The sequence below is a fragment of the Myotis daubentonii genome, chromosome 2, assembly GCF_963259705.1.
Source record: "Myotis daubentonii chromosome 2, mMyoDau2.1, whole genome shotgun sequence".
NCBI classification, from domain to species: Eukaryota; Metazoa; Chordata; class Mammalia; order Chiroptera; family Vespertilionidae; genus Myotis; species Myotis daubentonii.
Window position 1 is genome coordinate 213,806,129 of NC_081841.1, and position 27,281 is coordinate 213,833,409.

The 27,281-nt window shown below is 46.3% G+C and overlaps 2 protein-coding genes across 4 annotated transcripts in view; both read left to right on the forward strand.

Moving 5' to 3' along the window:
- PDLIM3 (PDZ and LIM domain 3) overlaps window positions 1-9,182 on the forward strand; it is a 29,949-nt gene extending 20,767 nt beyond the window's left edge. For 2 of the 3 annotated variants that reach the window (XM_059685660.1, XM_059685661.1), the window contains exons 5-7: window positions 4,629-4,753; window positions 6,523-6,634; window positions 8,364-9,182. In XM_059685660.1, the coding sequence (XP_059541643.1) occupies window positions 4,629-4,753; window positions 6,523-6,634; window positions 8,364-8,553 (427 nt within the window). In that variant the 3' untranslated portion in view covers window positions 8,554-9,182. Of the gene's footprint in view, window positions 1-2,737; window positions 3,002-4,628; window positions 4,754-6,522; window positions 6,635-8,363 lie in introns of all 3 variants that reach the window. The other variant, XM_059685659.1, reaches the window with a different exon arrangement.
- A 6,658-nt stretch (window positions 9,183-15,840) lies between these two features.
- On the forward strand, window positions 15,841-27,202 carry CCDC110 (coiled-coil domain containing 110). Its single transcript, XM_059681112.1, has 6 exons — window positions 15,841-16,473; window positions 21,687-21,742; window positions 22,011-22,076; window positions 23,513-23,617; window positions 24,450-26,559; window positions 27,116-27,202. The coding sequence occupies exons 1-6, from the start codon at window positions 16,350-16,352 to the stop codon at window positions 27,163-27,165; spliced, it is 2,511 nt and encodes an 836-aa protein (XP_059537095.1). The 5' UTR covers window positions 15,841-16,349; the 3' UTR covers window positions 27,166-27,202.
- The last annotated feature ends 79 nt before the right edge of the window (window positions 27,203-27,281 follow it).

The following is a 27,281-nucleotide window of genomic DNA, read 5'->3' on the forward strand; positions in this document are numbered from 1 at the left end:
TACCTTGGTTGCAGGCACATCCCCAGTGTGGGGTGTGCAGGAGACAGCTGATCAATGTTTCTCATCGATGTTTCTAACTCTCTATCTCTCTCTCCCTTCCTCTCTATAAAAATTCAATTATATATATATATATATATATATATATATATATATATATGGTATTTTACAGATCCAAATGATCAAATGCAATCCTGTATATCCCAAAAACGCCTGTAAATATGCCAGAGAAATCAGTTCTCTCTCTCTCTCTCTCTTGATCTATCCAGGAGTGAAGTAACTGGGTGGATCAGCAATTTTATAGGTGGTCTTGCCAAGTCAGTAAGTCAATGTCAAGAAATCTCATTAGCACCTACCTTTCCAAGTCACAGGAATAGGTCATGGTGATGACCTATGATGATATTCACAGTGATTGGAATCCATGAAAACTTCTTTTAAAGATATTTTTATTGATTTTTAGAGAAAGAGGAAAGGAGAGAGAGAAAGAGAAAAAAACATTGATATAAGAGCGAGACATCAATGGGCCGCCTCCTACATACCCACTGAGCCCGAAACCCAATCATGCACCCTAAATTGAACCGGCCACCTTTTGGTTCATGGGACAACCAACCAACTGAGCCACACCAGGAAAAAAAAACAAAACATTTTTTTAAAGCATCAGGTTAAGAGATTTTTTTAAATGGTCCCAAAATGTATAAGAAAACTAATTCTAGTTTGCTTAGAGTTTATTTCCTATCTATTCAATAGACAGGGGGCCCTAAATAGAATGATTAGGAAATAGAATACAACCCTTGTTAAATAAAGTTATATACACAAACATGCCTGTATAAAGAACACTAACAACGGAAAGGGATTACTAATTACAAGTATAAAAAAGAGAAGTATCTGTAAATTCTGAATTGGTCCTACTTCATCCACTAGCATGATGCCTGCCCCACAGTAAGATCAGAGTAGTTACAATGCTTGTTGAAAAGGTTCGCTACTTTAAGACCAAGTCTCCCAAGGTTTAACTGGAGTGTTTCAAATCCCAGTTACAATTTAATAAGCTTCACTTAGATCAAATCAGTAGGATCCTGACTAAACTGCATTACAACTGAAATTTCCCTTCTATTCTCTTACTCGCCAAAGTCACTTTCAGGAGCCAGTGTAGCCTTGAGCCTATGGAAACAGTGAATAAGGCACTTGACATTTTGGTTTGTGATCAACCAACTCACAGACTGAGTTTTAAACAGGTTCTCAAGCCAAGGAGTGAAGGAGCAAGTCCCTATTTGCCTGCCTCATTTGGGCTGTGTAGGTGGTTGAATTGGATAACACAAAACAAACACACACACGCACACAACTTTTAATCCATTTAGTGGCATGGGTTGTCCAGACTAATCAGTCAACAGCATCAATGCCCAAATCCTTTTGGTTTGTGCTCTCTGTGTGGGCTGAGGTTAGCGTGAGTAGCCCTCGAGAGTAAATGCAGAGATGGCTCATACTTGAGCCCTAAGAGAACACTGACGTTGAGATGAACACACCATATGAATCGTTTTCTGTCTTGAGTTTGCAGCAACACTAACCTGCAGGCATGACGGAGGTTACAGTAATCCTAATATTTCCTTTGGCTTTGTCTTAAATGACTGTGCTTCTAAAAAATCTCAGTATGTTTCATTTTCATATAATACATTTCTCATGTTGCATGTGAAATGCACGGAGAGACCTGACATTTTAGTCCTTGGCATGTCGGTTGTGACCAGCCTCCCATCTAGCTTCACAGAGAACATGAGCTCTCTCCCCAGCTGTCCTGAAAATTGCATGACTGGCCATTCTGGTGTTTCAATAACAAGTCCCTTCTTCTCTGTAAAGAAAATGATAAGTATGCATGAATATACGTGTGTTTTCAAAAGTTTGCATGAAATAGCGATGTATAAAAGAAATATACCTTAGCCTTAGGGAGCCTCTGAAGACTCCAAGATTACCTTGTTTGCTCTCTAATCATTAATTTCAAGGTGACAAGCATTTGTTGGCTGTTCTAGGGCCTGTATTCAATCACTGAACAGTTTTAAAAAGCATATTCCTCACAAAATTAAAGAGTGAAATAGAAAAAGTTAAAATAGTCCAAATAAAATGTTTACAACATAGCCTTAAAACATAATTTTTATCACATAACCTACATGTGTCTGTGATTCAATTAAACTCAACTGCATTTCTGAAACGTACTTATTTTGAAATGTCTAGCCTAAATATTTAGTTGGACCTTCGTGTGGCATATTCAGTTACTATTTGTATGGACCACTCATTAATCTTTTAATTTTAAATATTGTACCTCAGAAATGTAAAAGGGTGCCCAGCCAATGTAATTTCCCTGCACCATTTGTCTGTGATATTGTCAAGTTTAAAATGATCTGGCCTATGTTTAAAAAGTGAGTAGGGTCGCATCTTTTCCACTTTATATATACAACTTGTTTATTTGTGACCTTCAACTTGCATATCACCTGGTTGAACGGAGCCAAAAAATGCGCTATCACCTGTACCTTTTAACTTTGTGCAACTTTTTTTCAACCATGAATTTTTAAACGTCCTTTCTAGTTAAAATAAAGCGTAGCCAGAAATCAACACTTTGTTTTAATTTGATTTAATTCACTTCTCACTTTTTGTCTTCAATGCCTGTTAACCTCTCTGTCCTTGTTCTCTGTGTTCTCCTGTCTGGTTTTCCTGGTCCTGTGTCCCCCTCTGTGTAACGTGGTCATTAACACAGTGGATGCAGCACTCCGTCTGGTATTGACGGTAGCAGCGGACGTAGCACCCCCTCTTCCATCAGCACTGTTAGTACCATTTGCCCAGGTGACTTGAAAGTTGCTGCTAAGATGGCCCCTAACATTCCTTTGGAAATGGAACTGCCCGGTGTGAAGATTGTACATGCTCAGTTTAACACTCCTATGCAGTTGTACTCAGATGACAATATTATGGAAACACTGCAGGGTCAGGTTTCCACAGCGCTAGGGGAAGCACCCTCGATGAGGTAATATGAGTCTTTTTGAGCCATGGGCATACTAACTAAACACATGGGCAATGCCAGCTTTCCGGGTGTCTCTTAACACTGTCTTAATGGGAAGAAAGCTATGTGAAAAGCTGTAAGGGAGAAATACTAAGGGTTTATTGCAAATACCTAGCTCTAACGATAACAGTGATTTGAAGAATTAAGTAGAGTTTTATGCAACCAGTCGTAATAAGCTAAAATCATGGAAGGGCCAAATGTATGTGTGTTTGGAAAAGCTGCAGTGTACTTTACAAGTTATGGTACAACACCTTTCACAGGTGATTAACAATCTAGCATAGTCTGTCTATGTTTCTCCTTGGAGGGTCAGAAATTGGGAAGGGATGAGAGGTCCGGAGAAGTTTTAAAAAAGATACTTCTCCCTTACAATGGCATCATGTGGAGAGGTCATAACTTTCCATTTAAAATTTCTGCCATGAATAAGGGTTTATAAGTGAATATCTTAAGCTGTTAATGTAGATATTTGACTTCCGATTGTCTCTATTTTGATTAATGTTTTCTTTATTATAAACATTTGTTTAAAGTGCTTTTGCCATCAACTTTTTTCAATTAAAAATTTATTATCAGGAAAATCTTATCATTTTTTTAATGTTACAGAACCACTTTTTATAAATTAAAATAGTATAATTCTTAAGAGTGCTATGTAACAATATGCCAAAGCTATTTCTTGGGATGAATACAATAAGGTAATAATAGCATAATGTATCTCAAAGCCAATTTGCAAGGAAATTCAGATATAAGATAATTGTTTTCACAAATGATATAGGTAATAAAATTATGTGTGGATAGTAACTACCTTTTCTAGGCAATGTCATTAATGACATAAGCTAATAAAGCATTTAGTGCCTGACGTTGTTTTATTGTGGCATTTTTTTATTGTTCATCATGAATATGTTCGTAAGACGTTTATTAAAACAAAGCTCCCAGTGTTGTTGTAAATGAGTTTTAATGCGGCTATTTAGGAAACCTAGTGTAATCAATATAACTCACATATATGTGAAAGTTACATTAGGTGCTTTCAACCACTGGCAGCATGAATTCCTTCAATTTGCAAACAGAATTATACCCTTGTTGTTTTCAGGAGTTAACAAAGCAAATTAATCCTAAAAGCAAAATTAAACCACATACTTTTGATTTCGCATCAGAAATGAATCTGAATTTAAGGACAATTTTATGACTGAGAATAATCAAACTGGGCTCACTCCTGCACTTCCTATCATGTGTGTGTTGTCTCTATTTTTCTGAGAAAAAGTTTATTTTGTTCCTACTTATAATGATCTACTCATCAGACACAAGTCTGTTTTTAAATTACCATTTCCCAACAATCACCTCTTCGTGACCCTCCATGGTATTTGGCCAAATGGAGACGTGCCGGTGTGAGCCTGAGGTTAGCCAATGACATGTTTAAGGCGGCCACAATAGGTGAACAAACACCATTTGGGGACCGTAACAGAGATGAACCTGAAAATACTGAATCTCCGCTCAGGAGCTACTGCAGGGGTAGCGATGACTGTGACTGGTGTCTTGTGGCTGGGCGCCCGCCTGCTGCTCGCACGCCCCTGACGCTGCCTCGCCTGCCCTGTCGTTTCAGTGAGCCCACAGCCTCGGTGCCCCCCCAGTCGGACGTGTACCGGATGCTCCACAACAATCAGGATGAGCCTGCCCGGCCCCGCCAGTCGGGCTCCTTCCGGGTGCTCCAGGAGTTAGTGAATGACGGTGAGTGGCTGGGACGCCTGCTGACAGTTACTGGCAGGGCCTGTTGGCTGGCGAGGGGGAGGGGAGGACAGCAAACAGACTGGGAGTGGAGGTCTAAATATGGGCTTTATTCGGAAATCAAATGAGTCTTGGCCCAGAGGACCGGGTGGTGCCTGGATTAGGAGAGGCGCTCCCAGGACGTATCGCTTGGTGAAAAGACACCCAACGCCAATTCCATCCAGTGCTCAAGGGCTGGCTGAGCTGCCACATTTTAAACAGAGTTTTAAGTGGACGCTGCAAAGTTTCTCAGCCTCGCATACTCCAGAGTATCATCATCCAAACCTAAAATAACAATGTGACGAGCCCGTAGTGTGTTCCCACTTCTGTGCTGGCACTTCGCCCACCTGATCATTTCACCCTCCCGGTGACTGCGAGGGAGGAGCTACTGCCTTCCCTGTTTAACGAATGAGAAACGGGGGCACAGAGAGGGTGGGTTTGTTCAAAGTCACACAGCCAGTGAGAAGCAGAGCTGGGTCTGCAGCCGACTCCCGCTGTCTTCAGGGCTCACACCCTGACCAATATTTTCCCTCCTCCAAAAGGTAGGCACTGTCCTTTCCAAGTCCCACAAAAATGCATAATGCCCCCTTAGGATGGCTGTCCTCAAAAATAAAGGGACAATAGCAAGTATCGTGAGGATGTGGAGACATGAGGACCCTTGTGCATGGCTGATGGTCCCGCCAGTGCATGAAAAAATTAAACACAGCGTCACCTCATGACCCAGCAATCCCACTCCTAAGTATACACTCAAGAGAATTAAGGCAGGGACTCAAACAGATACTGATACACCAATGCTCCTAGCAGTGTTATTCACAAAAGCCAAATGATGGAAATAATCCAAATGTCTACTGATGAAGAATACATAAAATGTGGTATATGCATACGATGGGATATTATTCAGCCTGAAAAAGGAATGAAATTCTGGCATGCCACAACATGGATGAACCTTTAAAACACCCTAAGTCAGTGGTCGGCAAACTGCGACTTGGCAAACCGTGGCTCGCAAGCCACATGCGGCTCTTTGGCCCCTTGAGTGTGGCTCTTCCACAAAAAATACCGACTTTTGTGCATGGGCCACGAAGTTTCAATCGCACTGTACATTCGCACCGCACGTAGTATTTTGTGGAAGAGCCACACTCAAGGGGCCAAAGAGCCGCATGTGGCTCGCAAGCCGCAATTTGCCGACCACGGCCCTAAGTGAAGTAAGCTCACCACAAAAGGACAGATATTGTATGATTGTACGTATATGAGTATAAGGTATCTAGAACAGACAAGTCATGGAGACAGAAAGTACAACAGAGGTTACCATGGTCTGGGAGGTAATATTGCTTAATGGATAAAGAGTTTCTGTTTGAGATGATAAAAAAAATTCTAAAAATGGATATAGGCAACAATGTTATAACATTGTGAATGCACTTAATGCCACTGAAGTACACCCTAACAACATTAAGATGGGCAATTTTATATTATGTGTATTTTTCCACAATGAAAAAACAAATACAAAATCTCTGAGCATTTTGTAACAGCTTCCTACCACAACAAAAACTGCCACTGACTGTTCCGCAAGGCCCGTTCCGCAGAAGGCATGCTTGAGCCAGCCCCACTCCTTTGGACAGGAGGCTGCGGGCAACTTAGGAATTCCCTCGGGTAAAGTGCACGCCTTAAAATAGAAGCCAAGTACACAGTGCAGCCAGCTGTGCCTTTGCCATAAAAGGCGACACTTTGCTTTTCAGATGACCGTCCCTCCGGCACGCGGAGTGTGAGAGCTCCGGTTACGAAAGTCCACGGCGGCGGGGGCAGCGCGCAGAGGATGCCGCTCTGCGACAAGTGCGGGAGCGGCATTGTGTGAGTTTCACTGTTAACCCAGGGTCCCTGTCAACCTTGGTGGCAGCTCCCTGCTTCTGTCCATTGACTTGAAATCCAGCGTCCACCACACATATCTCATTTGACCGGAATTCCTTAGATGTACCCTCACATGGGCGCATAATGTGAGTCCGCAGATCTTGACTTACCATTTCAGATGATCCTCATGAAAAGAAAAATTGCCCAGAGTATATTTAAAAAATCATTTCCAAGAATCAAAACTTCCCTTCAAAGAGGTCTCCCCACCCTCCTTTGTTAAGGTACCAACTTTGAGGTTTTCCTTTTCTGTATAAACCCAGGGAACACACACGGCGGCCACCGGGTTGTTCTTTACAACACATTCTCTTTCCCCCGTTTCTCCAAGTGGCACAAATATTCAAACACGATTTTGAAAAATAGAGTCCCAGCTTCCATGTCAAGGGCCTTTGTGCTTGAACGCCCACACTTGCTAGTTCACATCTTCACGTGAACCAGGTCATCTCCATCTCTCCATGCAAATGCCCCACGGCCACTTCTCCCATCCGGGCTGTTCTGCTGCAGTAGCCACATGGAAGCACCACGTGTCCGAGTGTCCAGGGGCCATCCCAGGAGGCAAGGCGGTGGGAGATGAGCCTGGTCAGAGCAGAGGGGTTGGGAGGAGCCTGGTCTGTGTGGCTCAGTGGTTGAGCGTCAGCCTATGAACCAGAAGGTCACGGTTCGATTCCCGGTCGGGGCACATGCCCGGGTTGTGGGCTCCATCCCCAGTGTGAGGCGTGCAGGAGGCAGCTGACCAATGATTCTTTCTCATCATTGATGTTTCTAGCTCTCTCTTCCTCTCTGAAATCAATAAAAATGTATTTTTTAAAAAAGGGGGCGGGGGAAGCAGGCAAGACAGGAAGCTCAGGAGTAGAGAGGACCTGAGCAGGGCAGCTGGTCACGTTAGCAAAAGCAATCACTGCTCCTAAAGGGCAGCAAACTGCGTGACAGTAGAGGCAAGGCCCCCGCTGTGTGAGCGCCACCTCCGCCCTGTGGTCCGTCTCTTCTGTGCTGCACAGAGCAGAGGCTGGGCCCCGCCATGGACAGCCGTGACACGTGACACCTCCGTGTGGCTACTGCAGCAGAACAGAACCGGGTGGGAGAAGTGGCCGTGGGGCCATGACAGAGACTTTCAATTGTGTCCAGTGGTCGGCAAACTGCAACTCGCGAGCCACATGCGGCTCTTTGGCCCCTTGAGTGTGGGTCTTCCTAAGCCTTAGGAGTACCCTAATTAAGTTAATAACAATGTACCTACCTATATAGTTTAAGTTTAAAAAATTTGGCTCTCAAAAGAAATTTCAGTCGTGGTACTGTTGATATTTGGCTCTGTTGACTAATGAGTTTGCCGACCCCTGGTGTAGGCAACCACCTCGGCCAAGGTCAGAATCCTCTGCAGAATCACGCCTCCCTCTTTCAGGGACACAGGGGGAGGGATGCTAGAGGAACAACCTATAATTGTTACGGCAACGACTTGTTTGCAACTCTGAAAAGCAGTCATCTCAGAGGGAGACGCATGATGGGGTGTCCTGGCCGCCCCGCATCCCCCTGACACTTAATCCGAGCCGCCGCTGGGCCCTGCGTACCGCTGGGGGCGCTGGTGTCTGATGCGGCTCAGACCCTCCTGCCTCCCCTTCCCTGTCCCCCGGGAGCCAGGGTTCGCCTCTGCGGTTCTGACTCCCCTCCCTCTCCTCCCCAGCGGGGCTGTGGTGAAGGCGCGGGACAAGTACCGGCACCCCGAGTGCTTCGTGTGTGCCGACTGCAGCCTCAACCTCAAGCAGAAGGGCTACTTCTTCGTGGAGGGCGAGCTGTACTGCGAAACCCACGCCCGAGCCCGCACGAGGCCCCCAGAGGGCTACGACACGGTCACGCTGTATCCCAAGGCCTAAGCCCCCGGCGGAGCAGCGCACACGCAGTTACCCGGGACGACGGGCATGACTTTGGGCAGATGTGGAGCAAACTGCTGGGCCCAAAACTAAAATCCCGGCTTCGGCTTCAGATGCTTATGTTACAGCGTGCGGAGGAGGGGAGGGAGGCCCGCGCCGGCTGCAGCGCAGACCTGCCCGCCGCTGTGTTTGCAGCTCTCTCTCTCTCTCTCTCTCTCTCTCTCTCTCTCTCTCTCTCTCTCTCTCTCTCTCTCTCGTTAGCAATAACTTCAGAACATGTACACCGAGCATTTTTTTTTGTATGTCAAACTCCACAATTTCAAGCTGTTGGGGGGAGTCTAATTGTCTTGCCTTACCAAGCTGGCTTTGCAGCTGTAGTGAGTACCCAGGGATAATCTGTATTCTAACACAGCCCGCAGTTGTCTGTTGTCTGCTTCAACCATGAAAGTGCATGACGGGGAGAGAGTCCCTGGGTCTCTCTAGTGTCCTATGCGGCCATCACACCACGGGACGCGCGTACATAAGAACCACGTGAAACATCGGACATGTGCCCAGTGAGGTGGCGCTCCATGAATGCAGCGGAATCAGCATTCCCGTGAGAGGGCCCCATCCTACGTGCAACTCGGCTGCTTCTTCAGTGTTTATTACGCTTTCTTAGGAGCCCCCGATTTCTGCTGACAGGAGAGGCATTTGCATTTGCTAGTGAAAGGGAATGCCGTCACTTTCGGATTAAACCAGTTTCTTTGGCTTTGAAATAGTCTCTTCCATTTCAAATGTCTCTTTCACATCGATATTCAGTCAAATTCAAAGTTCAGGCTCCATGGAGGCTGCTTCTTAGAGCTCAAAGGTTGCTCACCACCTCCTCCTCCTTCCCTAGGCAGCACCTCCAAGAGGAGACAGTAGGGGGGGGGGCGAGGAAGAGAGGGGCTGCTGGTCCCTTGGGCCCTGCTTGCAGCCCTGCTGCAGTCCCTGACTTGCCTCCTGGTCTGTTTTCTCAGCACCGTTGGGTCTAGGCCAGTGGTCGGCAAACTCATCAGTCAACAGAGCCAAATATCAACGGTACAACGATTGAAATTTCTTTTGAGAGCCAAATTTTTTAAACTTAAACTATATAGGTAGGTACATTGTTATTAACTTAATTAGGGTACTCCTAAGGCTTAGGAAGAGCCACACTCAAGGGGCCAAAGAGCCACATGTGGCTCGCCAGCCGCAGTTTGCCGACCATGACTCTAGGCCATAACCCCACCTCCACCTGCCACAGCATCCGCTCGGCCCTCGCTGGAGTCGGGCGTGGACTCCAGGGAGTGCTGGCCTCTGACTCTGCTTGTCACCTTGTTTCTCCCATGGTGGGGCTAAGACAATGCCCCTGACCTTCACGGCTTTCCTGTTTCCCATCTCCTCACTGGGGACACGTGGGAGCTTCCGAAACTGTCCCCTCCCAGGACGAACCGTGGGGAACCGGCAGGGTGGGGCGGTGGGGACCGTCACAGGCGCCCTGTCTCGTGGCCTCATCCTCTCCAGTCCACGGCAGCTGCTGCCCACAGGCCTCCCCTCAATGAGAAACAGGGCACACACCTGCCTTATGGCTCCGGATTCGCCCAAGTTCACGCATACTCCTGGGCCCGACCTGTCTGAGGTTTTGAACCAGTGAGGGGAGCCAGGCCGCCTGTCCGGCTGCTGTGGGCACCTGTGATTGCAACTGGAACCCCAGCGCCAAAACATCCATCCCTTCACGGAGCCACCGAAAGAAAGTAAGTGGGAAACCCTGAGACCAAAGAAATGAATGGCTCCCCACGGCATTACACTTGTGGTTCAGGTGTCACGTTCAAGTGTTTTGTTCTGGGAAAGATCCAAACTTGAACGTCAGCAAGCTAAAGAGCAAATGCATGGTAACTGACCTCGAAACCCTGAGAAGGTTAAAATGCAGAGCGACGGTGGAGGACCTGAGAAGCAACCCAACCTCCCTCCAGCATTGGGGGAGGCGTGGGAATGGGCCGCACCGTTATGCCTGGACTGGAGGGTAAAGGCGGGGTTCCTACAAGGAGGCGCCAGTGGCAGCTGTTGGAGAAGCACCAAACCCCCAGGTGTCCCCACTGCACCCCACACTGTCACGCGCCCCAGGGCACTTCCCCATCGGCCGGGTAGTCTGTGGAGAGGGTGAACCGGCATCTCTGACCTGGACTCAGGAAGCCCAGTGGGGAGCACGTGTTCCCCACTACAAAGGGTTCCACTAAATACGAATAAAAGACTCGTGAGAAAAGCGCTCACCCACGCAGCCTCGGTAAACTGCACTATTTGCCCCCGTGCCTTGTGGGGCAGAAAGGGCCTCCTTCCCACTGCTCAGCTGCCTCGTCGCTACAGAATGTGAAAGCTTCCCACGCGCGCGTGGCAGACCCCGCTCATCCTCGGTCCTCTTGGTCCAGCGCCGGCCTGTGTCTCTGCCCCTCCAGTTCCCTTTCCAGCTCAGGGTTCCCGCTCCGGTTCTCTCTGCCCCGCACGCACCCTTCTCAGCTTGCAAACACGCTCAGATGGCCATGCCGTTCTAAAAACAGCCCTTGCCCTCACATCTGCTCCTTCCCACGCTGCCTGCTGTCTCTCTGTGTCCATCCCTTTAGCACCCAAAGGTGTCAGATTAGGCCACTCCCTTCCCCAGCATCCCCACCATAAGCCTTCTCCAAGTGGCAACAAGCTTCCCGAGAGCCAAGGCGAGTGGCAGTCCTCAGTGAGTCGTGGGGTTCGTTTTTCTGAATAGACAGAACCAGGTTAAAATGGACACTAGGGGAAACTTACAGAAGGCTGGCCTGGAGGTGTTTGCATTTGGATCAAGCCTTTGAGCTGTCGGAGGCCCACAACCCAGCCACGACTCCCTACGTCACCGGCACAGCGGCCCCCTTTCTCTGGCCAAAGCACAAGGCTCAGGACAAATGCCCACACTTGTTACGTACGAGGAGCGGCGTGGTTACTGTTGCATATACCATGGGTCTCAGCTATGACTAACCACAGCTTGTGATCTCAGGATTAAGAAAAGATCTTCGGAAGCTAAAGAACCCAGAAGTATTTCGGCCGGGCACTCCATGGCTAAGAATAGACCGGCCCAGCCTGTTGGGGTGCCTGCTCTCGCACTGGTTCCGGATTCCTGGACCCGCAGCTGTGCGTCCGCAGGTGAAAGTGCATTCCACACCGAGGAGGTTGATCTGGGGAGGGTGATGTCCTATCAGGAAACAGGAACTTCAGCTCTGGCATTCACGATAATTGCCTCTATAGTTCGTAAAATGTGGATGAAATATTGTCCTATCTCCTTAAACTGTAATTTGTTATGGGGGAGGGGGAAACCTTAAAATAAAATGATTTGGGCAACACCAGGGCTTCAGAATCAGGAAGTCCAGCGCTGACCAGTCACCGAGTATTTGAAAAGTCCCTGACCTTCCCCTATGTCACTGTCCCCCACATAAATCTGGGAAATAACCTTTTTTATATATAATTCCACAATTCTCAACACCATTGAGTCTACGCAAGAATCGTTCACCAAAAGCGGAAATACTGGGCGCCTCATTACATTAGGGAGGGGACTTAACGTCCCAGGACAGGTGTCTTGATTCTAAACCGTGTTTCCCGATGTGAAATGGGATGGTGAGCCGGTCAGTGTCCGGGAGCAGGACCAGTGACAGGTGGGCCCCGGCAAGTGTCACACATGCTCGCGTTCGGGCCAGGTTTTCCGGAGCATCACGGGCCCTTCATTTCTACCGCTGAAACCTGAGCGCTCCACGGCCGTCGGGAGCCCGCGGGGCTCTGCAGGGCCAGGCTTCTCGGGGCCCACGCGGGAGGACGGGGTTTTCTCACTGTGGACAGCCAAAGGGGACTTCTTTATCCGCCCCTTGTGTCTCTTCTCATGCATGTGCTCGGCAAGCAAATGTCATTGTACTTGGCTTTAGCAACTTGGGAATGAGGAACTTTAGGCTCAAATGGTAGGATGGTAGGATGGCAGGGCACATAAGGAAACACATTTTACAGTGTAATGAAGTAGATCGCTGGTGTGGGACATTATTCTCTACAACAAAGGGAGGGGCAGGCGAGTGACAATGGATATGGACGCCTACCTGACAGTTTATGAAAATCGGTTCCAGGTGAATAGCAAATCTAAGCATGAAAGGCGAAACGAGACAGCGCTTCTATAAGAGCATGGAAGAGCCATTTCACGCCCTCGCAAAAGCAGACTTGGGGCGTCCAATCCCAAGGAGGGAAGGAGGGCACCCACTGTGGGGAGCGCGGCCTCAGTGTGCAGAGCTCGGGGGAGTGCACGTGGCCCTGCGTGGGAACGGCTGGTATGTGGTTTCAGAGCCCAGAGGGCGTCGGTCTTCCCCCCAGAGGAGGCAGCAGAGGGCGGCAGAGCCCAAGTCGGGTGAGGAGTGTGTCCAGGAGGAGAGGAGGCCCGGTGCAGGGTCCAGAGTCTAAACCAGCGATGGCGAACCTATGACACGCGTGTCAGAGGTGACACGCGAACTCATTTTTTTGTTTGATTTTTCTTTGTTAAATGGCATTTAAATATATAAAATAAATATCAAAAATATAAGTTTTTGTTTTACTATGGTTGCAAATATCAAAAAATTTCTATATGTGACACGGCACCAGAGTTAAGTTAGGGTTTTTCAAAATGCTGACACGCTGAGCTCAAAAGGTTCGCCATCACTGGTCTAAACAGAGCAGGAGGGAAGGGGCCATGCAGGGTCCTGGAACCTGAGTGGGATGACCAGGGCCTCCTCATGGGGGCTAGGTGAGAGACTGGCATTGAGAGAACGAATATTTACAAGGGCCTTGCTCACATCTATATATATAAAAACCTAATATGCAAATAGACTGAACAGCAGAACAACCAAACAACCAAACAACCAGTTGCTATGACATGCACTGACCACCAGGAGGCACACGCAGAACATGGCAGGCGTCAACAGCAGGCAGCAGAATGCGGAACATGGTGGGCGTCAGCCATGGCAGGATGGTGGAGCAGGTGAGCAGGGGCGCCAGACCAAGGCAGGGCTCAGGTCACTGTCATTGGGGTGAGCCTCTGGTGGTTACTGAAAATTCTTTGCTCCCACGTGCTGCAGTTGCACCTGGCGCTTACACCTGCTACCAGCACCGGAGCTACTGCTCACACCCACTGCCGGCGCCTGGTGCTGGTCCTGATCACTCCTCATGGCTTCTCCACCTCTCCCTGCTCCTGAGGGACAATCGGGGTTGGCAGCCACCTCTTGCACCCGCTGCCGGCGACAGCCCTGCTCACACCCACTGCCAGCGCTGGCCCCAATCGCTCCATGCCATCAGCGGGTGTGAGCGGGGCTGGCGCAGTCAGCACATGGGAGTGGTGGCAGCGGGACCCGGGGTGCCGGCGGACAGGGGACCAGGGGCCATGGCAGGAGGGGTCAGGCAGGGGTGTGGAGGATGGGCCGAGACCCACCCCTTTGCCCACCACAGCCTTGTGGCCCACAGTTCCTTTCAAGGTGCACGAATTCGTGCACTGGGCCCCTAGTAAGTGTATAAAGGATAAGGAGATTCAACTTTCTCACTGCTGGTAAATTACAAACATGGAAATGGAGAAAACGAGAAAGACCACTGTGATGTTAAACCAGGGGTATTGTGAACACATGGGATTCAATATAGATAGATGATAGATAGATAGATAGATAGATAGATAGATAGATAGATAGATAGATAATACAGGTGTGTGTGTGTGTGTGTGTGTGTGTGTGTGTGTGTGTGTTCATAAAGGTAAATGTAAATACACGTGCACACAGACATTCCCTGGCTCTGTCCACTGAGACAGCCTGTGAGCAGCTACGCCTGGGTAGCCACATGCACACTTAGCACTCACATGCTGGCTGTGGAAAACCATTCTCCTCTCAAAGAGGCAAAGGCTCCTTGAGAAATGGCCGGCTCACAGGCTGGGCAGGCAGAGGACGGGAGGAGCCTAGGAGATCTGGTCCGTGAAGAACACAAAGAGGTGCTCCAGGACTGAGGGAGACGGGTCGGACTGAGGGAGACGGGTCGGACTGAGGGAGACGGGTCGGACTGAGGAAGACGGGTCGGACTGAGGGAGACGGGTCGGACTGAGGGAGACGGGTCAGACTGAGGGAGACTGGTCGGACTGAGGGAGACGGGTCGGACTGAGGAAGACGGGTCGGACTGAGGGAGACGGGTCGGACTGAGGGAGACGGGTCGGACTGAGGGAGATGGGTCAGACTGAGGGAGACGGGTCGGAAGTACACAGAAGCCAGCTAGAGAAACTCCCACGGGCCCAGTCAGGGACATGTAAGCAGCCGTGTACACCAGGTTCACCACAGACAAGAATCCGCTTTCATCCACTGAATAAAGTAGGAAATGCCGAGTCCGTGAGACCCTGAGTGGAGACACGTGTCATGACAACTGCATGTGCAAGATTCTGGACGGGACCCTTTACTTGTATAAAGGGCATTATCAGGAGAACAGGTGAAACTTGCGTGGGGTCTGATGACAGATGGTAAGTATATATCGATGTTAATTTCCAAATTGCAATGCTCTCTTGGGCCCACTGAAGCGTGTCCATGTAATCCGGAGTATTGAGCCATTGTGCAGTGGGGGGTATTTTGGGTCTACATTTTCCCTTCAAAATCTGTAATGGATGTTATTGCAAAATTAATATCTACTCATTTAAAACGTTTACTTAAAGAGCGTCATTTTCTGAGCGGGACAAAAATGGACTGTGGGCCAACCAGCCCTTAGCTGACCCCTCCGGCCTCCAAGGCCACACGCACCTCAGCGATGGTTTGCCCAGGGCATTAGCATGCGGCCACAGCTTTAATGTGTATTTTAATGCATCGCTATGTTAAGTTCATTATTGGAAATAGGTGTCTTCTCTTAACCACAGCAAACCAAAGCCCTTTACAATATTGGTCTTGGGCCGTTCACACCCCCACAGCTGAAACTGCTCTGATGAAAGCATTGAAATAAGAGGAACAAGACAGCATAAAGCAAACAATGAAACTGAGATTTAAAAAAAGGCAAAAGCCCCTAAGTGTTTGCCTGTCTCCACACATTCCCTTTTCTCAGCCCAGCTTTGGGCCAGCAAGTTCTGGGCCACCAGGAAGACGGGGAGGAGAAAGCCGCCCTAGGGAGCCGGTCCCCAGGTTGAGGGGCACAGCAAAGGGTGGATCTTCTCACCTGCAGCTGTCCCAGGAGCGGCTGGGGTGGGAAGGGGGGTGTCCCGGGCCCAGGACCCCGGACCCCAGCGCGCGCCTTCCTCCTCCCCCTACCCCCACCCATGTTTGCGCCCACGTGCACAGGTGGCGTCCAAGCCATCCGGTTACTAGGCAACGGGCTGCCCCAGCGGGAAGCTACTGAGCGGAATGCAGGGGAGAAGGCAGTTGGGAAGAAAAGAGAGCTTGAGCAGCAGAAATGAGCCCGGGTAAGAGCCTGGACCAGGTCAGTCCCCTTGAAGGGAACCTGTGGTCAGTGGGTGGGGGACGGAGGGGGCCGCCTCCCCGGGCGCGGCCCCTTCATCCCCTAGACTGTCTACTAGAGTCTACTAGACTCTACTAGACCATCCCATCTAGACCATCGGTCTTCCTGACTAGCAGCACACCCGCACACCCGGCTCACCCCAGGAAAGTGCCGCCTCCATCCCTGCGCCCAGCTACCGCTTCCAGCCCCCAAGCCGCCTGGTCCAGCCGCCGCTGCGTGGCCCCAGCGCGCCCTCTGGTGGCCGCTTAGGGCATCGGCGTCCCGAATCCCCGCGCCCCGCCTCCCTGCTCCCACCAACACCAAAAGCCATGTCTGGTTCTGTTGCAGAAAAGCATCATCAGGAAAGGGATGAAGTTGACTGCGTCCTCCTTTCAGCGTCCAAGATCCTAAATTCCTCTGAGGGGGCAAAGGAAAGTGCTGGCAGTGAAACAGGTAAATTCCCGGGGACCACAGCTCCCAGGGCGAGGGCGTGAGAAACGCGTCTGCTTTTTACTACAGGTATCGGGTCAATTGCTTAAATCCACTGGCGCAATTGGGGTGCTCCCAACACATGCGTACTGCCAGCAGCTAATATATGGGACAGATTAAGAACAGCAAATACAGCGCATCACTCCGTGCCAGATGTTCAGAGCATTTAAATGTATCAACTCATTTGATCTCACAACCTTATGAAGTAGGTACTACCATTATCCCCGTATTAGGAGTGAGGAAACTGAGGCTCAGAGAGGTCCACACACTCCCAAGGTCACACAGGTAGCAAGTGACAGAGCCCAGCGTTCAGTGGGGTTGGTCCAGATCCAGGCCTTAAACACCACACTGCACTATACTGGTTCTCTCAACACCAAACAGGAACGGTTGGTGTATTGTTGATTTTTTTCGAGACACCAGAAAGACATATCCTTTTTCCAAAAGCAATACTTCTTATAGCAAATATTTACGGACGACTGGGTATTCTGCGGGGAGGGTGTTTGAAACAACCACAGAGCTCCACCCACAAGCTCCACATGAGCGTGCAGAGGGCGTGTGCGAATACCCAGCCAGCAGGGAATCGGAACGTGGGAGTCTCTTGCCGAGGCTGCAGGCTCCTCAGAAGGCCTGGGGATCAGAGTGACCACCAGGGAGGAAGCAGAGCACCGTGGGTGGAAGGCGCTATCGAGCTGATGGGCCAGGCTCGGACCTCCGGGGTCACATAACCTACATGTGGAATGTGGGTGATCCAGGCACAGAGGTGCTGAGAGAAGGGGTGACCCAGAGAGCTGAGACCAGCACGGGATTCCTGCACCCAAGACTTCCTGTGTGCACTGAGTGTGACCTAATCTTCTGCAGGCTTCAGAGTAAATCCCCCAGACCTTCACTTAACCGCCTCAAAGCCATTCCACTGTAATTACCTTGTTTCTCACTTCTGACATGTCCAGGGGACACAGCTAGAGAACTGACGTCTAACGTAGGATGAACCCTAGTTCGTGCACTCCCGGGAGTGGGAGCTTCTTCAGGGCTGGCCCCTGAGCTTCTCCGCGGTCTGCACCCCGCCCAGTGCTGTGCCTGCTGCAGGGACCTAAATGGCCGTGTAGATTGTGTTCTCTCTCCTGTGCTGCTTTCTGCGATAAGTTCTCTTCCGATTCCAGAATTCTCTATGGTTCTTTAAGTATTTCTTTCCTTTGGAAATGCACAGCGGCTATAAGAAACACATAAGAAGAACAAAAATTACTTGAATAGCTTTTTGAAAAACAGAAAAATCCACCCCTCTGCCTGCTCTGTGCCGTCACTGAGTCTGCTGAACATTGCTAGGAAAACACTCTGAGTCACACCACGGAGCTCAGCGCTATTGGGGAAACTTACTTAATTTCCCAGAAAATGCTTCTCCAAACCCTCTCCAAGATAACTATTTCACTCTTCGTGTGTCCACGCCTCTTGCCACTCCCGCTCAGCTGGTAACAGGATCTCATACTACAGGAACAAACAGAAGCAGCCAGACCCAAACCCCTTCACCCTCAGCCTTCCAATCTGCGAGCCTGCCTAGCTGGGCACCCACACCCTCTGCCTCCCCTGTTTCAATCAAAGGTCCTGGCCTACGACTCCTTTCTCTCCTGCAATTCTCTCTCAGCTTCTGCCATCAGCCTCCCTCATTCTCCGAATCTCCTCCTCCCTGTCTCCTATGAGGCGCCAGCAGCAAGGAGGCACACTAGATGCTCCCAAGCTTGAAAAATCCTTCTTGATCTTCACATCTCTTCCAACAGATCTTCACATCTATTCCATTAGGCACCTATTCGCTTCCATAGTGAAGTGAGAAAGAAGTGCCTATACTCAGTGCTGGACAGATCTTCTCAAGACACTTCAGTTGGGCTCTGTCCCTCTCACTGCACAGAAACTGCCCTTGGCCAACCAGCGTGGTTCAGTGGTTGAGCACTGAGCTATGAACCAGGAGGTCATGGTTCGATTCCCAGTCAGGGCACATGCCTGGGTTGGAGGCTCGATCCCCAGTAGGGTGCATGCAGGACACAGTTGATCAATGATTTTCTCTCATCATTGATGTTTCTATCTCTCCCTCTCCCTTCCTCTCTCTGAAATCAATAAAATCATATTTTTTTAGAGTATTTCCTGTGGAAACAGGATGCACCTCTCACTGGATTTCTAACAAGAGTCTCAGGGAGCCGAAACCGGTTTGGCTCAGTGGATAGAGCGTCGGCCTGGGGACTGAAAGGTCCCAGGTTCGATTCCGGTCAGGGGCGTGTGCCTGGGTTGGGGGCACTTCCCCAGTGGGGGATGTGCAGGAGGCAGCTGGTCGATGTTTCTCTCTCATAGATGTTTCTGACTCTCTGTCTCTCTCCCTTTCTCTCTGTGAAAAATCAATAAAATATATTTAAAAAAAAAAAAAAGAGTCTCAGGGAACAACACAACAGCAGAAATCACGTCCTCCAACAAAGGCTCCACGCGCTCCAAATGCTCCCCCCTCCCCCAGGCACGCCCCTAAGCATGAGGCCACAGAAAAGTGCAGAGGAAAACAATGGCTCTGAAACTGAAACCGCATCGCAGAGGGCTAGACCCCGGGGCTCACGGGAGGGCGATGAGAGATGAGAGAAATTCGGAGCAGAGTTGCTCAGGTTGCCCGTGAGCCATAGGAAAAGTAGCAGCGTGGGAACTGCAGACATACTGTGGTCAGGAAAGAAGAGATGGAGGGAGGGACTCGCCTTATAAGTGATACAAAATCTAGGCCAGTATATAAACTCCATGTTCTTTCTTTATAATCTTTTATTTACTACATCCCTTAACTAAGTCTTTAGATTTCTTTTTCTTACTTGGTTTTAGCAAAAGAAGTCCTGTATTCAGCCTTGAACTTGCAAGGCCTCCTAATGAGACCAAGGACATGTGTGCAGAAAAGGGAGGTGGCTGCTGCAGGTGCCAGAAGGAGATGGAATTGGGGACAGTAAATCCATTAAGAACAAAATTGGGCTGAAAATATTTGCAATAATAATATGCTATTTCTGTGTTAAACAGCTTTGTGGACATTATGGTTACAGAGCAAAATTAAACATCATAAAACTTCACAGTGTGAAGACAATATAACTAGCAAATATCATAAAAAGTGGGGAGCAGCTGTGGGAGGAAGTATGATGCTCATTTTCTCATAACTGTGCTCCCTTTCTTGGCAGGGAGTAAATCAACACTGAATACAATAGAAATGCTTGTTATTAAAAAAAACACATTAAAACCCAAAACTCATAATCCTTTTCCTGATATATTTTCATTAGCTTAGAGTGATCTCAGAGGAAATAATCTCTCATGTGGTGAAAAGAGATCCGAATGCTAGCAATAATGTGTAGTTTTTATTCTATTAACTATAAATTTGGTGCCATTTATTTTCAAGTAGCATGTGTGATATGATCCCACTGTTGTAAAATCATTCTGTTTTCTCCACCTACATGCCTGGGGCGGGGCGGGGAGGGGGCTGTGCGGGGAGTACTCAAAGTTAACAACAGTTAGCTCTGGGTGGTGGGATTCTGGGAGACACGTCTTTTTGATTTGCATTTTGATCTATCCGAGTACATTAGCAGAGGTTGTTTTAGGGTCTGAAAACCTTTAGGAAGCTTCGCTGCACAGGTCCAGCCTCCCATCGAGTTCCTTTTCACCTGAGATCAACGTTTCAGACGCCCGTTTCTTCCCCAGTCAGATGCAAGGCTGAGCCACACCCAATGGACCTGCTGTCCCTGCCTGCCCCCCATGAAGGTGGGATTCTTCAGTTGGCTAAATGGCTCCAGGCTCTGAACCCGAGTTGCCCTCCCGGTGATGAGGGCCAGTGAGCAGGGAGGGGGTCATACTTTGCCACCAGCTTATGGAAGATCTGGCAATCTGCTGACCTCTCTCACAACCTTGGCTTAGGGCCCTAGCTGGTTTGGCTCAGTGCATAGAACGTCAGCCTGAGGACTGAAGGGTCCCAGGTTCAATCCTGGTCTAGGGCACGTACCTGGGTTGCAGGTTCCCTGCCCTGGTCAGGGGTATGCAGGGAGCAACCAATCAATGTGTCTCTCTCACATCGGTGTCCCTGTCTCTCCCTCTCCCTCCCACTCTCTCTAAAAATCAATGGGAAAAAATATCTGCAGGTGAGGATTAAAAATAAATAAATAAAAATAACAAAAGTAGATATTTTTTTAAAGTATATTTTATTGATTTTAGAGAGGAAGGAAGAAGGTGAGAGAGATAGAAACATCACTGATGAGAGAGAATCCTTGATTGGCTGCCTCCTGCACACCCCCTACTGGGGATCGAGCCCATAACCCAGGCCTGTGCCCTTGGCCGGAATCGAACCTGGGACCCTTCAGTCCGCAGGCCGACGCTCTATCCATTGAGCCAAACCAGCGAGGGCAAAAGTAGATATTTTTTAAAAAAAACAACACAACCTTCGCATAGGGCAGAACTTGTCAGCCGAGGGGCACATTTTCTCCTAACTTTCATTTCATTCAGACACTGCATTGTTTTTAAATTCTTTAATAAAAATTTGCAAAGCAAGGAAGTAGCCAACCACTGGAACAAAAGAGGGGTGTGTGTCAGGAAATGCATGTAGTCTCTCCCCTGATGCAGATCTGTGACCGACTTCCTGGGAAGGAACACGCGGGTCTTTACACTCTGACTGTAAGAGCCTGGCGAAACTTAGGCTCCGTTAATCCAACTTGTTTTCCATGATAAGGAGAAAGGATATTACATGGCTGTTTCATAGACACTAAGACCCATACAGTAGTTTGCCAAGGTCCTCTCATAACATGAGGATTATTAGTATTTTTACCCAAAAAAAAAATATATATATATAGTTTATATATATAAACTATATATATGTGTGTGTGTATATATATATGTGTGTGTGTGTGTATATCCCAGAAACAAACAAAAATGTTCGAGTTTTTGAAAGTTTCAAGCTTGGTGTTACAAGTACAGTAAAACCACTTTTACAACCTCAACTAGGTACTTTAAGTGAAAACAATTATTTCTTTAACTTATTATGTGACTAGCCTTGGGTTCTTCCAAATGTGCACCTCAAATTCTCATTATCTCTTCGTCTCACCATCCAGAACAGGAGACTGCTTTCCACTACAGCTGTTTAAAAACAAAACTTAGAAAAGAAGTCACACGGCTGTTCAATTTTTTCTTTTTAGAATATGGCTGCACAGCAGAATCAGAAAATCAAGTTCAACCACAATCAGCATTGAAAGTGAGTGTGATTTATTTTCTCCAAACATGTTTGTGAAAGCTGATCGTTTTCAGAATAAATAATTTCTAAGTGCCTATTTCCACAAGACTCTTCACGAAAAACGCATTGGAGAGTTAGCAAGAATGGCGAAGACCGTGAGTCAACTGACCGTCCTGGGGTCCCTCCTGCTAAATGGCATCTTTGGGGATATTAACCCAAAATCATAACAATTCAAGCACATGTTCACCTCCCTCAAAATCAATCTCACACCTTGTTAATTGTGTTGCAGGCCCTTCAGCATCAACTGGAATCATTTCAAGCTCTCCGAATACAGACTTTGCAGAACGTCAGCATGGTACGTTTCGCTTCATCTGCACACAGGAAATATCCAAACGGAAACGATCCTCCACATTTCTAACTGATGACCACTGGCCAATTGATCAGCCGATACAGAATGTAATATAACAGAGGCCACAACATTTCTAGGCTCAAAATTTGGGGAAAACGATATTCTGTTATATATACTTGGATATGAGACAAAAAGAAATGGCGCTCACTGGTTGTTTTTTAGACTGACTGAATATAGTCTACAGACAGGGACTCTCATTATAAATGATACAAAAGCTGCCCTAGCCTGTTTGGCTTAGTGGATTGAGGGTCACCTGCGGACTGAAGGGTCCCGGGTTTGATTCCCGTCAAGGGCACATACTGGTATTGCAGGCTCCATCCCCAGTGGGGGGCGTGCAGAAGGCAGCCAATCAATGATTCTCTGTCATCATTGATGTTTCTGTCTCTCTCTCTCTTCCTCTCTGAAGTCAATAAAAATATATTTTTAAAAAATAATAATAAGTGACACAAAATTTAACCCAAACTGACTAAGGGGGGAAGTGCACTAGCTGGGGTAACTGAAAACCCTAGGGATTTTCACTCAGGGAAGGCTGAAGTCATGTGATCAGGACTCAGGTCATCAGATAAGTATCTGCTTTCCACAGCAATGGATCCTCAGACTCCAGGCAGTGAGGGAGGGGCTGCTAGGAGTTCACACCTTTCTCCCTCCAGATCCCAGCCAGCCAGAGAGGGAACCACCATGCTTTTCCCTCTTCCTGGTTGGTTTATACTGAGGTTTCTCGGCCTGATTCTGATTGGCCCAGGTCCGGTCACATACGGTGCTGGAACCAGTCACGTGCCAGGGGAGGCAATGCTCCCACTGGTTAGGGCTGAGCCACCTACCATGCCTGGAGCTGGAGGTGGGATCTGCATCACCAACGCTGCATGGACTTTATCCAGAAGGAATGCAGGGTAGTGTAAAGAGGAGGTTTGGGTATGAATATTGGGGGTGCAGAACACAACACTCATTTGCTGCAGATTCGATATAAACTTCACCCCAATATTCTTGTACTAAAAGCAATTGCAGGGGAATGGGAAGAGAAGATGAAACTCCTGAGAGTGACAGACTAGGTTCCATTCTGATGTCAGAGGTCAAAGGAGTAGACCTCTGATAAAAAGGTCTCTGATGCATTCAACAATGTAAAAATCAAACATCTAAAACTATTTGAATATACTGCTTAAGTCTTTCTAATTTTATAATCACATAATAAGGGGATCATTTTATTAAAGATATCTTTAATTATATAGATTACAATAAGTTAAGTTTTAATTTTATGTGATGGGAAAGAATTTTTACATGCGGGAAATTAAAAGTTATCTTTTAATTATATTATTACTCCTGGGCATTCATAAGTTTATAAACCTGAAATCAAATTCTAACATTCTCGATTTATCTTTTCAAAGGTACAATCTGAAATTAGTGACATACTGAACAAAAGTATTATTGAAGTAGAAAACCCACAGTTTGGCTCAGAAAAAAATCTAGTATTCAACACACACAATGAAAAGGTATGTTATTCTGTACAAAATCATTCTATATTTGGGTATTTCAAAAATGTTACCACAACCAGTTTATCTTCAACTTTACGTTTTCCCCTTTTTCACAGGGTAACTGGATTGTCAGAGAGGAAAAGAAGGAAATTCCTGTCTTGAAAACCCTAAAAGGCGTGAGTTTACCCCCATACTTCTGCAACATCCCATTTCCCGTAGGAGGGTGTATGAAGGGCATTTAACTTAGTCCAGATACCCAAAGATTCCCAAGAAAATGAAATACAGGGCAGTTGTTATAGTCTATCTGTCCACTTTTGAGTTTTTCTACTTTAGGATTGACCTAGACCCGGGGTAAATGCACTAGGACAGGTCCATACCAGTGTCACTGTGTCCGTACTGATTCGCACTCACATTTGCAGGATACTCACAGCCCCTAGAATCATCTGGAACTAGGAATGCAAGCTGAGGGAGACAAATAGCCGAGAAGTGGAAATGTTCATTTTTCTTTAAACTTCCATTTGGCCTATTGCTTCTCTCTTTCCCATCCATCTGTGATGGTCTCTTGAGAGAGGTTAAATGTTTATTTCTGAAATTGAGTGGTTGGCCCATGTATCCCACCCCTGAAGGAAATAAGTATACTTTCTAAGCAAATTGCAAAGACCAGAGTTACAGATCTCAACTGTTGTTAGATTTTCTGGAGGAAATGAAGCATACTTGGGCTTCTTCGCTGTCGATGTGATTGAAATGCTCGTTTGCTTGCAAAAACAAATCCTCCACAAAATGTTATCTTACTATGTTGGTCATGTGGCAAATGGCAGTACCTTTACAGTGTGCTTCTTATTGTTACTAGCCTACAGAGAATCAAGGAGAAATCCTCTCTGTGGAGAAAATTCATAATTTTGAGGACTCGAGGATTCTTCCTTCAATAGAAGAAAAATTCAGTAGCAATAATGTCAACAGTCTCTCTCCAAGTGTAAATATGCCACCCCAGATACATTTCAAGGACATATTAACTCTAAGAACTTCAATGGATAATCCAGCCTCAAACATGATTATGAACACTTCAGAAAATTCTGACATGTTGAAGAATTATAACATTTATAGTTTTCTAGCTACTGCACCTCAAAATGTTATGCCTCGAGCTGATAGAGTAATTCTGGATAATTCCAAGATTACTGTGCCTTTCCCCAAGCATGGATTTCATGAAAATTTAGATGACATTTGCCATTCTATCAAGCAAATGAAGAAAGAGCTACAAAAGTCACAAGACAGGGAACTGGCACTTACAAATGAACTTCAAACTTTAAAGATGGATACAAATTTTCAAGGTAATACTCAATATGACCTGTCCCCCATTCACAAGGAAAAAATTAACTATATTAAGGATGAAAATATGGAAAGTAACTTAAATGAAGATATAAAATCAAAGCGAATTTTAGAATTAGAGGCATTAATAAGCAAATTACTCCCACTCAGGGAATCAGTGTCAAAATTCCATCTGAATTTTTGTAGGAAATGTAAAAAATTATCTAAGAGTGAAACACATCGGGGAAAGAAGAATGAGAAAAACAATAAAGAAATTCCTATCACTGACAAGAATACTGCAGATTTAAAATTCCATTCCAGACTTCCATTTACACCGTCATTCTTTGACTCAACAAAATATGAAATGAAAGACAAAGAAAGGCAACCACTTGTAGTAAAACGAGGACCAATAATATTTGAAAATGAGAAAACATCCAAAGTCAATTCCATGACTGAGCAGTGTGTTGCAAAAATTCAGTACTTACAGAATTACCTAAAAGAATCTATACAGATACAGAAAAAAGTAGCAGAGCTGGAGAATGAAAATCTAACCCTTAAGACCAAAATAAAACCACTGGTCTTTACCACACAATCTCTGATACAGAAAATTGAAATATATGAAAGGCAACTTAAGGATTTGGTTGAAGAAAAGAACACTATTCAGTCCCAATTAATTAAAACAGAAGAAGATGGCAAAAACTATATTGAAGAATTGAAAAAAGTCATTAGTAAAAATAATGTTCTCCAAGGACAAAATAAAACTCTAGAGGAAAAAAATAGTCAACTTTCTTTGGAGAAACAACAAATGATAGAAACATTAGATAAACTAAAAAATAAAGAACACAAAACTCAAAATGATATGGCCATTGTCAATAATGAATATAATCGAATGAGCATAGAAATGGAATCCATGAAAACAAATATTCTATTGATACAAGATGAAAGGGAAATGTTAGAGAAGAAAACCTACCAGCTTCTAAAGGAAAAAAGCTCACTTGAAAATGAACTAAAAGAAAACCAGCTAGAGGTAGTGCAGCTGAAAGAGAGAGAAAGATTGGCAAAAACTGAACATGAGGCACTGCTCCAAATAATAGAAACAGTCAATAATGAAAAACTTAGTCTTGAAACAACATTACAAGAATCTACTGCTGCCAGGCAAATGATGGAAAGAGAAATTGAGAACATGCAAACATACCAGTCTACTACTGAAGAGAATTTCCTGAATGAAATAAAAAATGCAAAATCAGAAGCAAGTATTTATAAGAATAGTTTATCCGAAATGGGCAATGAATGTGAAATGTTATCTAAAATGGTCATGGAAATTAAAACAGATAATCAGATTCTAAAAGAAGAACTAAAAAAACATACCCAAGAAAATATACAATTTGAAAGCAGCATCAGTAGACTTGCAGAAGACAAAATACTTTTAGAGAACTACGTGAGAAGTATAGAGAATGAGAGGGACACCTTGGAGTTTGAAATGCGGAATCTTCAAAGAGAATACTTAAATCTAATGCAAAAAATCTGTGGTCAGCATGGTGACCTGTCAAAAATGGGTTACATATCAAGAAGAGAGAAATTCCATTTTGACAACTGTGATACTTACGAAGACACCTCTGGTCCCAGGAGTAGGCCTTTAGCTCCTGAATTGAAAGGTATGTACATTGTGGTGGATTAATAGAAAGTAAGATTCCTTTAGCCTACTGGACATGAGTCAGAGGACAGTAATAGAAGGAAACTTTTTCACCTGGCCCATGTGGCTCAGTGGTTGAGCGTCAAACTATAAAGCAGATTCAATATATGGATCAACTCCCCATCAGGGCGCATGCCTGGGTTGAGGGCTTGATCCCCAGTAGGAGATGTGCAGGAGGCAGCCAGTCAATGATTCTCTCTCATCATTGATGTTTCTATCTCTCTCTCCCTCTCCCTTCCTCTCTGAAATTAATAAAAGTATATTTTCTAAAAAAGAAGGGAACTTTTAAGATGAATACAACTTAGTTTTGTAAGATTTGTATTCAATTTATTGTAGTGTGGAATTATTTAGAGGTTTTGCTCTTTTTTATAAAATTCATGTTATTTTATTCATATTACTTCTATACATTGTATAAGCACAATGCAACTTTGGGAGGGAGCAGGGTTTTTTTAAATTACTGTTTTTTCTGAAGTACATTCAGCACTCCCACCTTAAAACAAATTATTCTTTCTTCCCAGGAATTCCAAGTAAACTGAATCAATTGCTTCCATCCAAGAGATGTAAATAAATTTCTAAAATCAATGTTTCAAGATCCTTTGTGCCAGAACTTTTTGTCTACAAAATAATTTTAATTTGCTTTTACATATGATTACATTTACTCTGTAATTTATTAAACTAGTTTTT

Coding starts and splice junctions, on each gene's coding strand:
- CCDC110 (XM_059681112.1), top strand. CDS start 16,350: ATGTCTGGTTCTGTTGCAGAAAAGCATCATCAGGAAAGGGATGAAGTT. Junction 21,743..22,010: donor AACCACAATCAGCATTGAAA/GTGAGTGTGATT, acceptor ATTGTGTTGCAG/GCCCTTCAGCATCAACTGGA. Junction 23,618..24,449: donor TCAACACACACAATGAAAAG/GTATGTTATTCT, acceptor TATTGTTACTAG/CCTACAGAGAATCAAGGAGA.